The sequence below is a fragment of the Misgurnus anguillicaudatus genome, chromosome 13, assembly GCF_027580225.2.
Source record: "Misgurnus anguillicaudatus chromosome 13, ASM2758022v2, whole genome shotgun sequence".
NCBI lineage: Eukaryota > Metazoa > Chordata > Actinopteri > Cypriniformes > Cobitidae > Misgurnus > Misgurnus anguillicaudatus.
The window spans coordinates 22,046,101-22,060,000 of NC_073349.2; the positions used below are offsets into that span (position 1 = coordinate 22,046,101).

The window sequence follows — 13,900 nt, forward strand, 5'->3', positions numbered from 1 at the left end:
TGATTCTAAAGCCAATCTTTGGAATAACTATCGCGGTATTTTGATGTCAAGCTTCGAGCAGTCTGCACAGCGCCATATGAAGTTGAACACACCTAATGGCATGTAGCTTTCACAAGGATGGCAAGCGAGCGCGGACAAACTTAATACATTCTTCAACGTAACACAACTGCCCAATCAAACTGCTGCATTACTATCATAAAACAACTTTGTTCACATGATATTTAAGAGAACAAATATAAAAAAATGCCTATTTATAAAAAAATCTAAATATGTAAATGATATCCTGATGTAAAATGTTTTTATTCAGCCAAACTAGTTTGATCCTTTAATTATTCAATTATTATTAACTTTAAAAAAAAATTATACTGTACATGTATTCAATCAATCGTTAAACACAACATATGATATGTGCCCTCAATTGGTATCACAGATGCATTTGTGTCTGAAAAATGTATTCAATCAAATCTTTTACACAAACTTGCATAAAATGTGAATTACAACAACCTTTAGATGTAGATTGTTGAAAAGATTGTAATGCATGGTAAAGCATTGCTTCAGCAACAGGCTGTGAGTTTGAATCCCATGTAGCAAACACATATAAATGTAAGCTACAGTATACACTACCTTAAGTTAATTTGGATAAAAGCATCTGTTAAATAAAATCAGGCATTCATGAATCAAAATATAATATATTTATCTTTTTTTCTTCTGACACTTGATGTTCAGATCTGTATTACTGTATTATTTTGCATGTTGCATATTGTACATTGGGTTTAGTTTTGTGTTAGAAGCTATTCATCTACATAAAATGTAAACAAGTGCAAACTCAATTTCTTATTCCAGCTCTTACAAATGTTATATGTGCATCACTAAAATATTATTTTTTCAGTCAGTTACAGACCAATATTATGTTTTCTCAGTGGTCTAGTAATATCCATGCTTATAATACGCAACAGTGACACAGCTGTTAGGTTTTTGTAAATTGAAATGAAAAGATGTTGTTAAATGAGAAACTGTTTTCATGGCACTCTTTATTTAAAATGTTTTTATTTTAATATAGCAATAAACAAGACTTGAGTAGTTTTGTCTGTACAGATTGAAAATTAACTTGTTAAAATTTACAACTAGATCTACATATTTATTTCTTTCATTGACAATGTTGTTGGCATCAGTGTGTATGCTTGTATTCCTAATAAAATGATTTAACCATCAATTCACCACCCATCTATTTGCAGAAAAAATTAAAGAGGATGTGAAATATATTTCCATTAATTTCTTTGTCACATTGACTGGACACTTGTGGTTAAATAAGGCAGTGGACATATTCATAAAATAATCAATTTCTGTTCTGTGCTGTCTGAAAATTTATAGATGTACATTTGCACACCTGTGTCCCTCAATTTATACATTCAGTAAAACCAGTCAATGAGATTCAAAGGTGATAAACTGACTGCAGAGCTGATTCACTTACTGTTTTATTCATGGACACATTGAATTGACAGGATTCATATTTTAAAATAAAACTCTCAATAAAAAGGTTATTTATTTGAATACATTCAGCTTAGGTAGAGAGGGGTATATAAGATACGGTATGAGAGGATCCATTCACTGTATATTCAACAAAGACCTGACTAAACTGCCTGCAGAGATGTTCTGTAACCTGATGTTGGCCTGCTCTGTTCTTCTGCTCTCCTGCAGTCACCTGTTGGCACATCCTGTCACAAACACAGCTGAGATGACCTACAGCAGCCCTGGTGAGTAAATCCAAACCAATTTGATGGATAAATGTGGAATTTAAGAATGAATATTCCGAGTTTAATCTGACCTTACACTCTAAAAAAATAAATCCGTAAAATAACAGAAAAAGTGGCAGCAGCTCATTACAAAGACTTTTTACCATCAATTAACAGAAAAAATATTTTAATTGATGGTGTGCCTACATAAAAAAAACATTTCCTGTTATTTAACCTTTATTTATCTGTTCTTTTAATAGTAAAATACAAGGCATTCTCTGTGTTTTAATGGTATAACATACAGGAAAAAACTGTAGTTTTGCATTTATTTAATAAAGTGTGTGGTAAAACAGGTCATTTTAATGTTGTATTTATGGCAAAAACAGGACACTTTCAAATATTTAATGATATACCTATACTATATAAAAACAGCAAATGTTAAATACATTTGAATAATAATAGAAAATGTACTGTCAGTTACTTACCACTGAAAAAGCTGACATTTTTGATGCTCATGACTTTATGATGACAATAAATGAAGAGTTTCGTTGCAAAACGAGATAACCACTGTTTTTTTAATTGCTCAGAAATCTCGTTTTTTGGTTGTACATTCCAATTAATTTCAATGCAACTGCAGTTGGTTTGTTTTGATTTAAACCTTCATAACTTAAAAAATACAGCTAAGTAGCACCATAAAACAAAATAATAACATGATAACATAATAATAAACATGTTTTGACAAAAATGTAAAAAATGTATTTATCTCGTTTTGCAATGAAACTCTTAAAATATTTGTTAAAAAATACAGTTAATCAACTGTTAATTTACGGATATTTCTTACAGTGTATGGTGGTCAGTGGCGGCTCGTGACTGCTCATCCGAGGGGCACAAATTCAAAATAAGTGTTCGGAGTGTCGTGTATGTTGCTTGTGTTTTCAAAATATGTATTTGTTGCGTCATGTGAACCATATGCATCACGTGTTTTGTCAAAATATGTGCCTGCTGCACACGTGTCAAAAGTGTTTATGATAAAAGAGACGCTCACGTTAACAAATACACGCAAGACACTCCCTTAACAGTAATCTCTGATTACGTATGAGATTATGCGAGTATCTGGCAAACGCGAGCGTCTCTTTTATCATAAACCCTTAGACTAGTGATGGTCGTTTTCGAAGCACTTCTTCATGAGGCTTCTAAACATTTACGAATCTTTTGTTTCGAATCAGTGGTTCGGAGCTTTTTTCAAACTGGCCCAAGTCACTTTTGCTGGATCCCAAACCGCCTACTTCCATACTATATAGTACGTAAAGTAGCGCTTTTTACGTACTATTTAGTATGGAAGTAGGCGGTTTGGGATCCAGCATTGATTTTAGCAAACGAGGCTTCATTACGTCATAACTGTTTCGAAACGTTTCGAAAATCCGACGATTCACCACTAGGGGGAGTTGTTCACATGACCAGTGTCTAATATGTTTCGGTGAACTCGGACCAGTTTTATTATAAAAGTTCATAAAACATTTATCCTTCTGACTAATAACACTTCCATTTTGTCTATTTATTGTTTATAGACAGATTTAATTACAAAAATGTGCATAATTAATATGGTAGTTAGTTTTAATCATTTGTTTGCCCTAAATAAAACTAAAAACACATAATACACTTTTAACTATGTCTTAATTAAGTTAAATAATTTTTTTAAACATATTTTAATAAAAATCTTGCTATTATTTTGTAAAAAAAAAGTGTAAAATGTTTGGCCATATCTGCTGTACACTATTTTGACCAGCAGGGGTCGCCAGCGTGTATGGTGTTTCGAACTGCTTCGAAAAACTGAATCAATTTTCGAAGCAATTGGTTCAATTGATTCGAAGCTTCGAAAAGCTTCGTTTCTCCCATCACTACCTTAGACGCATCTGCAGCAGGCACTTATTTTGACAAAACACGTGATGGATCACTCGACGCGCAGAACACATATTTTGAAATAAGGAACCACACACATGACGGGCTACATACACGTTGTGACGAACTTCGCATCGAGTTTCCTCGAAAAAAGAAGTCACCGGCTGCCACTGATGGTGGTCAATAGGTTTAGTGTCAGGTCTCAGATGTGGTGAACTGTTTATGGTACACAATTGAACAAAAATCATCTTAAAATGTTAACAAAGTAAAAAACTCTAAAAAAAAAAAAAAGTAAAAAAGCCTTTATATGGCTTGGTCATAATAAACCTAATTAAAAAACTATGGACATGCAAATCTGACGCATTTCGGCAAACAAGCCTTCGTCAGGGAGTTTACTCCGAAATCAAAATATGTGTTCACGCTTTTTAATTTTTTTTAGAGAGTGCCTTGGAGTTTTTCTTTGTTTTGCTATATTTTCCCATCCAAAGAGTCCGGGCAGCGCTCCTTTTTTGATATTTGAGATGTTAAAAAAGTTTAGTTAAAAAGTTAATAGGCCTATTTATTTAGCTTGAAGCATTGTTTGTTTTGCCAGCAGTCAATTCACCAGTTGGGAATCACTGATAGAAAGTGTAAATCTATTCACATTTTATTTACAATTACCTTTACCCCCCAAAAACAGATGCAAAATATTAACCTTCTAAGACCTGGTGTGTCCACATACGTGGACATCACATTTTGTTGTTGTTTGCATCATAATACTTAATTCTGTGTAACTGGAACCTGTTGTACACAAACATGGACAATTACACTGCTTCATGTTTAAAGAAAATATTTGGTTATTATATTTATTGGTTCTTCATAACTCCAAATACCTGGAAGAAATCTGAAATGCAAGCCAAACCATAGTCAATAAATGAAAAAAATGAAGCCTGTTATATTTTGGTTGTAGATTCAGTGGAAGATGCTGGAGTCGGTACGGATGATTTCATTGATCTCCTGCAGAGGGCAGCAGTAGGACATTCACCACTGCTCACCAGAGACAGTAAGACTCCTTTATCTGAACCAGACATTTATTCAGTAAAAAATGCAATTACACCTTGGATCAGAACACAGGAGGTTTAATCCCTTGAATCCTTACACTGATACTCTTGTTCTTCCACAGGTTTCAAAATGTCTGGACAGATTCCTTTAAAAGAGGTACAGCAAAAAAAATAATAATACTGTAGATATAGCAATTATCTGTTTTATCGTGGTTTTGTGTTTACATGGATATATACCAACAAGTCTCTCTCTCTCTAGGTTCTGGTTGAGAAACCATATCGCCTAATGCCTGCCGGTTCTCTCTGGAGTAGCAGGAGACAGTTCAGGAAGAGAGGAAGTGCTGCTGACTGTTTCTGGAAGTATTGTGTTTGAGAAATATGTGAGCAAGGACATAAAGAGGAGAGTTACAGGGCTTGTTTTTCGAACACATACACAGTATGAGGACACAAACACACTTATTTGGTACTGATATCTTATGGAAGGGCCCATTAGCCCTCAACTTCCCATTGGCTTTATTGCTTTTAAGAATATAAATACTAAACTAATTATATTTTCTACCCCTAAGGACATTTTTATACACACAGTGTACCCCCCACACACGCACGCCACGCACGCACGCACACACACGTCAGTTTGTCAGTGACAATATTGTCTATAAAGGAAAAAACACAGTTGCTGTATGTTTTAAAAACTTCTCCAAATAAATGCAAAAAACACAAGTATTCACATGTTGTTTCTTTTATTTCATGTCTTACATTGAGATCCTCATGCAGAGAGCAAGTAAAATTTAGGTGTTTGCGTAAACCTGGTGGCACCTGATTTAAACGAAGCAAATTTAAATATCGACAGTTCCTCAAATTATCCATCAGCCACGAAGGCTGGACATCCACTTAGAAGGGGTTAAGAAATGATCTCTGGATGCATCTATGGACTTACTGATCACACAGAAAAGAAAAAACAAGTGAAAGTTCAAGTTATCAAATTGTTACTGTTGTCAAATCGAGTCAATAACCGTGTTATTTCATTACCTGCTGTGGACTCTTGAGGGAAAAAATCTTTGCACTCCTAAACGCGGCAGGTCTCTCTTCTCTAAAGTCCCAGCATCGGGCCACAGCATCTCAGGAGAGCCCATCGGCTCGGTGTCGTATCCGTCCTGGCCGTCCGCTAGATGCAGTGATCTGAGGAGCTCTACCAGCTAACAGCACATACAAATATTCAGTTTGTATGAATAAATGAAACTATGAATCAATGAAAGATAAATGATTGTACCTCTCTAAAAGGGTCCGCAGCAGAGTTTACAGGCTGAGTGTGACACCACGAGACACACAGCAACAACAGACAAAGTGATATGCCAAACCTTCCCATCATTATATATCTGAGAATCAACGCACACACAACACACTTCATTCAGGACAGGATCTAAGTTTAATAAGTCCATATACACACTATATGGCGTAATATAATTTACATAATTTATTTTATGATGAATCACTCCAAATGAGTAAAAATGTATATTTAATTTTTAAATACAAAACTTAATATTGGAATCAATCATTTGATGTACTGTACTTAGATCAATAGTATAAGTACATTTGATTTTAGCACATTTTATCCCAGGAGAGCTGACCAAAGTGCTGAACAGAGTAAAAGAGAGTTAAATAACATTAAATTAAACAGCACCGACAATAAAACATAACTTAAATTAAACAAAAATGCCTGGTAGATACATTTTCCTTGCAAGGTGGATCAGGGGCGATTCCAGGATTTTATAAATGGGGGGGCACAGGGGGGACCAAGAACCAGTCAGGGGGGGCCAATCAAAAAATTCAAATGAAAATGAACGGGTAGGGTTTAGAAAATATTAAGCATGGTTCCCAAAATCTTGTGCAATGCCACATGTTCTAATATAGATGGTATTCATTTTTTTTTCATTAAACAACAGTTCTGTTCCAGAATAGTTCACTTTAAATAAATTGTCATAATTTACTCATCCTAAAGTTATTTCAAACCTGTATGAGTTTTTCTTCGGCTGAACACAAAATAAAATATTTTGAAGAATCTTAGTAGCCAGAAAGTTGATGAACCCCATTGACTGCATGTATTTTGCACCTACATATGAAGTCAATGGGATCCATCAACTGATTTTGGTTACCGACATTCTTAACTCTTTTCTTTTTTGTGTTCAGCAGAAGAAAGAAACTCATACAGGTTTGAAACAAGTTTAGGTATATGACCATTTAAATTAAGTGAACTGTTCCTTTAAGTAGGCTATCTGCATTGCGTGTAGCTGGTATTAGTTAACATTCTGACATATCAGGATTTTGGGAAATATTAGCCTACTTAAAAAAAATTTTTTCTACTCTGTCTGATCTGACTTTCATTGTTTATTAGCCCATATTGTATTTTAACAAAACTGAATGCTATTTTTTACATATTATCTGATATGTTGTCAGACAACAAGAAAGAGTTTAAGCTAGTAACTAAACACGACCCAATAACACCTCGTGTTTAATCCAACCAGCTGTTACTTTATACTGCTAAAATCCTAATTTAAATGCGACATTGTCTGATACAATTTACATTGAAGAGCTGATACGAGGTGATTTCGGATTACCTGTGTGTCACATGCAGGGTTGCTCTTCTCATCTGATTGTGCTTATGAGAGCTTTTAATTTTAAATGCGAGTGATAGTTTTATTGTAGATCGCGTATAGCGCAGACAATTCAGTGCAAATTCAAAAATATCAGAGAATACTGTTAAGCGTGCGCGCGCATACCGCACCATAGGGAGGGAGAGAGAGAGCTCGTGCACAGAGAACTGGTGTGTGTGTGGGAAAACACTAACCTTTCGTTAAGTCATAATACTCGATCTTCTCTGTCAGTAACATCTGTTGACTGTTAACTTTTACGTGAAAAGACAACGGAGGAACCCAGGTGGAAAACACCGCCAACTTTTAACTCCTTCACTCAGTGTCAGAGAGGCACTGTCGAGGTTCCGCACGCAGCAGTGAGAAAGCGTGCACGCGAGAGAGAGAGAGAGAGACGCTGCTGAGCGCTTGCAAAAGCACATGAAGCCGTTTTAAATAGTAAAATAAAATGTAAATGGTAATCATGGAAAATCTATTTGATTTGTGCCAGTGTTGAGTCTGTGGCGGGGCGCCCTCCTTCTTCTCGTTTGCACGAGTCTCAAATCAAACAGTGATTGACAACTGGTCCAATTGTGCGGTGGGTGTCACTGTGTCTCTTTCCTCCTGTTTTAAAAACGCGCAACTACTGTGCTCGCTTCGTCTTCGCGTTCCCGCGAGTCTCAAATCAAACAGTGATTGACAACTGGTCCAATGGTGTGGTGGGTGTCTGACAACTGGTCCAATGGTGTGGTGGGTGTCATGGTATCTCTTTCCTCCTGTTTTAAAAATGCGCAACTACTGTGCTCGCTTCGTCTTCGCGTTCGCGCGAGTCTCAAATCAAACAGTGATTGACAGCTCTCTGGTCCAATGGTGCGGTGGGAATTTTCAGGTTGACAGTAAATCTAGCTGGCCCAATGAGATTGGAGGGGGGGCACCAGGGGGGGCCAATCATATTCCAAGGTGGGCCGGTGCCACCCCATGCCCCCCCTCTAGACACGCCCCTGAGGTGGATGTCCAGTGAAGGCAGAAGCTGCTACTGAAAAAAGCCCTCTCACCCTTCGCTTTAACCATGAACGTAGGACAAATTAAAGAGTCCTGCCAGAGGATCTTAAAGATCTGGTAAATAAAAGTGGAGTAAGAAGATCAGTAAGATGGGGTTTAATCATTAAGAGCTTAAAAAAAACACAATTTTAAACTGGATCCTACAGACTAGGAGCCAATGGAGGAATGCTACAAGGATATCATATTTCTTTGCCCTGATCAACAGCTTTGCAGCTGTATTTTGTAATAAAAGCATGAATAACAAAGTCTCAAAAAGACCTAAATGATTCTTTTGTCTTTACTAATAAAAACTTTATTAACAACAGAGTATCTTTGCTTGATCACGCATATAAGTCCAGGATGACACCAAGGTTCCTGACCTTGGAGAAAATTTAGGTAAAATGATCATTATTGAGACCACTTCTCAATTTTGGTGGACCAAAGATGATTATTTCCATTTTGTCCTCATGAAGGTACAATGTAATGAGTAGCACCGAAGATCAAAACTGAATATTACAAACAAAAAGATTTTGCTTACCTGACAGCATCAATTTCCTGTTGTACGGTGAACTGTGGTTACAGTAAGAGAGTCTCACAATTTATATCATCAGCATCTCTGAGCAGTAACTACAGTATGTGCTTGGATGCCGAGGGCAGTTACCCGGCCCATAAACCCTGCCAGTAACTGACCACATAACTGTCCCCTCTTCTGTCCTCAATAATAAAACAAAAATGCATCTTCAGCACAAACATATTTGCAGATGCAGCAGTCACTTCCTGTTATCATAATTTTATTGTTATCAAGCATCACACAAAATAACTAAGAATTTACTAACCATTGGTTTAATGAATCCCTAACTTTAAATAAAAGCCCAAGGACAACCATTTTTTGTTTAGATGTGATCTTGCTTAGTCTGTTGGGTTAGAACAATTAGAGTGACATCAAATGCCAGCAATGTCAGTGTAAAACTAAAATTCTTGTCGTCTTTTCCAGTTAATTTGTCACATTCTATAACACTTATCAGGTGGTCAAACGAAGCCAAACTCACCAATTTCAACAACAAATGCAATTATAGGGTATACTGTGCAAAAGTCTTAGGCCACCATGCTACAATTAGATTTGTTGTCTTTGCAATGTTATATTGATCATTGTTTCTCAGTCTCTTTAATAGAATACATCCAGAAAATGCAGGAAATGTGTATATTAAAAACTGTATAAAATGGATGTTTCAAGTTTTTAGGGTAAACTTCCCTTCCACCAAGAGAGGTCACACTAAACACAGACGATGCCTAAAGAAGACATTTAGTCCTATTTTTTTTTTTGTACATATTTCCTGTATTTTCTGTTTGAATCTTAATAAAATAGATTGAAAAATAAATATGGATGGACATTAAAACTTCTAAAACAACAAGTCTGGTGGTGGTGGCTTAAGACTTTTGCACAGTACTACATGTTTTCATGTAGCTCAGTTGGTGCATTACATTTGCAGCATAAAGATATGTTCAATCCCCATAGCACATAGTGATCAAAGTTGTGTACATTAAATGCACCATGTCACTTTTGATAAAAGCATCAGCAAAATGCATGAATGTGAATATAAACTAATCAATATTTGAAGTGGATCAAAACCTTGTCTTAAAATTTTGAACAATACCCGTAGAACTTTGATTAATGGGGACAAGAATTTTTTAAGATGTCAAAGAAATCTTTGGTGTCCCCAGAGTACATGTGAAGTTTTACCTCACAAATACCATATAGATAATTTATTAAAGCATGTTAAAATTGCCACTTTGTAGGTGTGAGCAAAATGCGCCGTTTTTCAGTGTGTCCTTTAAAATGCAAATGAGCAGATTAAGGTGCGGTATTATCCCCTTTTGACATCATAAGGGGAGCAAAATTTCACATTTTCTAGGTTGATAGAAGCATTGGGAACCAATTATAGCACTTAAACATGGAAAAAGTCAGATTTTCATGATATGTCCATCCACTTTAAATGTTGAGTAGTATATTTTGTGCAAATGCATAAACCTGAAGGTCTGTGTGATCTCATTCATCACAATCTAAAGATATTTCAAAGGCCATCTTAACATGCTTTACTGACTTTAAAACATTGTTCACAAAATCATAAATATTTCTTGCAACACTTACAATAAGGTTGTATTTTTTAATATTAGTAAATGCATTAGCTTACATGAGCTAGCAAATGCGCAATATAGTTCTTCAGCATTTATTAATCATAATGTTAGTTAATGCCAATACAGTAGTTCATTTTAGTTCATTGTGCATTCACAGCTGCAACTTTAGATTTTAAAAATGTATTAGTAAATGCTGATATTAAAATGAACTAAGATTAATAAATGCTGTAGTGGTATTATTCATTGTTAGTTCATAACAAACAGTGCTAAATAAAACCGTTTTTAGTGCTATATAGCACTGGTGAAACACCTGTGTAGAACCATATGGGGGCCATAGCACCACTATAGCACCACATATGGTTCTACATAGCACTAAGTGGTTCTACACAGGTGCTTCACCGGTGCTGTATGGCGCTGGGAACGGTTCTTCTATGATTACGAGCAAAGAACCACTTTTGGTGCTATTTAGCACCGTATGTTTTAGAGGAACCATTTATAGCCCCCATGAAGAACCATATGGGGGTCATATAGCACCACTATAGCACCACATATGGTATGGTTCTAGCACAATATGGTTTTACACATGTACTTCATCGGTGCTATATGGCACTTGAAATGGTTCCTCTATGATTACGAACCACTTTTAGTGCTATTAAGCACCATTTGATTTTAGAGTCATTTCCAAATTTACGTTAAATTGAACTCACCAAGCACACATATGTACTGTATAAATAATCAATAAAATGAAAGGTCATGCGAAAGCAAGTTTTTTTTTTAAGTTTTCCCCTTTTATTATTTTACAGCAGAGAGAATATAAAGCATTCAGAAAACATCTTTCATATTTTAAGGGCAATTCAAAACATTTTGCATGGCTTCAGCAGCTGAATTCACTTTATTAACATCCATCAATTCAGTGACTCTTTAACATGCACAATTACAAAAATAAACCGTTCAAACCAGGGCAAGGAAGAAAACGAAGACATCGGAACGAAAAAGGAACGGAAACAAGTGGGGTATCAGGAAGGGAGAGGGCTACATAATCGAGAAAGACAGAGAGAAAGACGGCTAGAGGAGAGGAAAGATCTAACACTAGTTTAACATGCAAAGTGTAGAGAGCCCCAAGTGTAGCTTGTAATAAAGGCAGGGCCGTTATTTTCTGGATTTCCAAAGGGATGAAAACGTGCAGCTCCGTGAAGGGTGTCGTATAAGCGCTGTCCTTAAACTACCGCATTCTAATCTCACAATACTGGCATTTGCATAAGAGTCAGCTACGTGTGTCCAATACATCACAGTCCCCATTAGATCTACTGGTCGTTGCTTATTGCTCTGTGTCCATGAGTGTTAAAACTAGTGGGATAATTTCCAGGGCCCCGGTTTTCCTTTGTGTCTACCTTTCTAAAAAACGTAGTAAAAGCAGTCTCTAGTAGTAGTCGTGATGTCACAGAAAAACAAAAGCCATGAGGTATCTTCTGTGGGCTGAGCTAAAGCATTCCAGACCAAAGTGGAATTCTCAAAACAAATCCGTACGAGGTTATAAACTATAGCCGCCTTTCAAATGTTCATCTATGGCTATAGTAACTGTTGTGATGATATATATACGGCAGTGTGACTATATGATCGAGAAGGTGCACCACCGAAATATCCATGCGTATTTAGACGCATGCCACTCTTCTTTAGGGACAAAACTCAGCTCACGTAGTTGATAAAAATTAAATCCCATGCATGACGTATTGAGAATCACAGTAATTTGATCAGGACGGTCTGGCTCGTTTCCCTATAAGCAGCAGCTAATTTTCAAGCGACCTGCCCTACTTCTTTTTCTCCTGTTTGGCACCTGAGTTAGGATTCACACCCGAGGTTTCATCTGCACTAGTGCCACGGACACTTCGACGTGGAGATGGACACAGTTCTGTGGTGTGTTTTTATATGAGGTACACGTTTTTGACCTGTCTCTGTAAATTAACGGTAAGTGAAGTGAAACTTAACGCGATTTAAAACGAATCCTATCGGAAATAAAGACGTGCTGCTGTAAATATGGTTTGACTGCAAGTTATTTGTCCATTAGAAGCCCTCAAACTTCTTTCCAGAACAGTATTTCTTCTACCAAATCTACAAAAATAAGCATGCTTTGGGTGCCGTAAAGACGCCCGGTTATCTATGTTACCCATGCAAGCATAATAAGACTCGAGTTGCCACCGCAGTGCATTAGCTGACAACCTTAACTGTTATCGGAATGGTGAACGCAAGGCAAGCCCTCAGAATATCTGGCAGTTCCAATAGAGGACATGAGACAAAGACATGAACTCACGGTGCAATGGCATGTATGTGTAGACAGATTGATGGGAAATAAAACCGACATAATTCATTTCGTGCCAATGCCAGTAATTCCCTCATAAACCTCGCATGCTGAAACACTTCTTGCTGGAGTGAAAATATGATCAGGCACTTCCAACATAAGAACGCTGAAGAAATGATCGAAGCGAATACAGAAGATGGAGGAAACTGAACTCTGAAAGATATTTTGTGCATCATCTTGATTCTTTTCTGACAAGAATTTGATAACTTTGTTCTATGAGTAAACATCACTGCAATGTTTACTCATCTTTGGAGGTCTATCAGTCCCTAGACATCAATGTTTTAGCACCAAAAGACTCACTCGGTATAGCAGTGTGGGTTTGAAAGAGGTCACTGATACTGTTGGCATTGTTTCAGCTTCTGTGTGAGAGATGAACTGTCATTACTGTCAACTCGGAAGATTACAATAGTACACTTACAGTAAAGGTGCATAACGCTACCATAAGGTCCAGTATATCCATCATACATAAAAGACAAAAACAAAATTTACAGCGTTGCTTTAAAAAAGGGGACATTTCACAAGATGTTTTTAAAATGCAAAATAAATCTTTGGTGTCCCCAGAGTGCGTATGTGAAAATTTAGGGTAAAATATCATATAGATTATTTATTATAACATCTTAAAATTGTCACTTTGTAGGTGTGAGCAAAAATGTGCCGTTTTGGGTGTGTCCTTTAACATGCAAATGAGCTGATCTCTGCACTAAATGGCAGTGCTGTGGTTGGATAGTGCAGATTAAGGGGCGGTATTATCCCCTTCTGACATCACAAGGGGAGCCAAATTTCAATGTTAACTAAAACAAAGTTACTGGGTTGATCTTTTACACATTTTCTAGATTGATAGAAGCACTGGGGACCCAATTATAGCACTTAAACATAAAAAAGTCAGATTTTCATGATGAAGAGTTTCGTTGCAAAACGTTTTTTTTAATTGTTCAGAAATCTCGTTTTTTGGATGTGCATTCCAATTAATATCAATTCAACTGCAGTTGGTTTGTTTTGATTTAAACCTTCATAACTTAAAAAATACAGCTAATTAGCACAAAAAAATTACATGATAACATAATAATA

At 36.4% G+C, this 13,900-nt stretch overlaps 2 protein-coding genes across 12 annotated transcripts in view; one reads left to right on the forward strand and one right to left on the reverse strand.

The window, feature by feature from the left end:
- The first annotated feature begins 1,598 nt into the window (after positions 1–1,598).
- On the forward strand, positions 1,599–5,261 carry uts2a (urotensin 2, alpha). The gene is made up of 4 exons (XM_055188697.2): positions 1,599–1,754; positions 4,582–4,674; positions 4,795–4,829; positions 4,932–5,261. Exons 1-4 carry the CDS (start codon positions 1,649–1,651, stop codon positions 5,043–5,045), a joined length of 348 nt encoding a protein of 115 aa, XP_055044672.2. The 5' UTR covers positions 1,599–1,648; the 3' UTR covers positions 5,046–5,261.
- Positions 5,262–13,146: 7,885 nt separating this feature from the next.
- The window catches only part of camta1a (calmodulin binding transcription activator 1a), a 489,649-nt gene continuing 488,895 nt past the window's right edge, over positions 13,147–13,900 (reverse strand). For all 11 annotated transcript variants that reach the window (XM_073875407.1, XM_073875411.1, XM_073875408.1 and 8 more), the window contains one exon: positions 13,147–13,900. This exon is cut by the window's right edge and continues 1,835 nt beyond it. The gene's annotated coding sequence lies outside the window, so the exon portion shown is untranslated.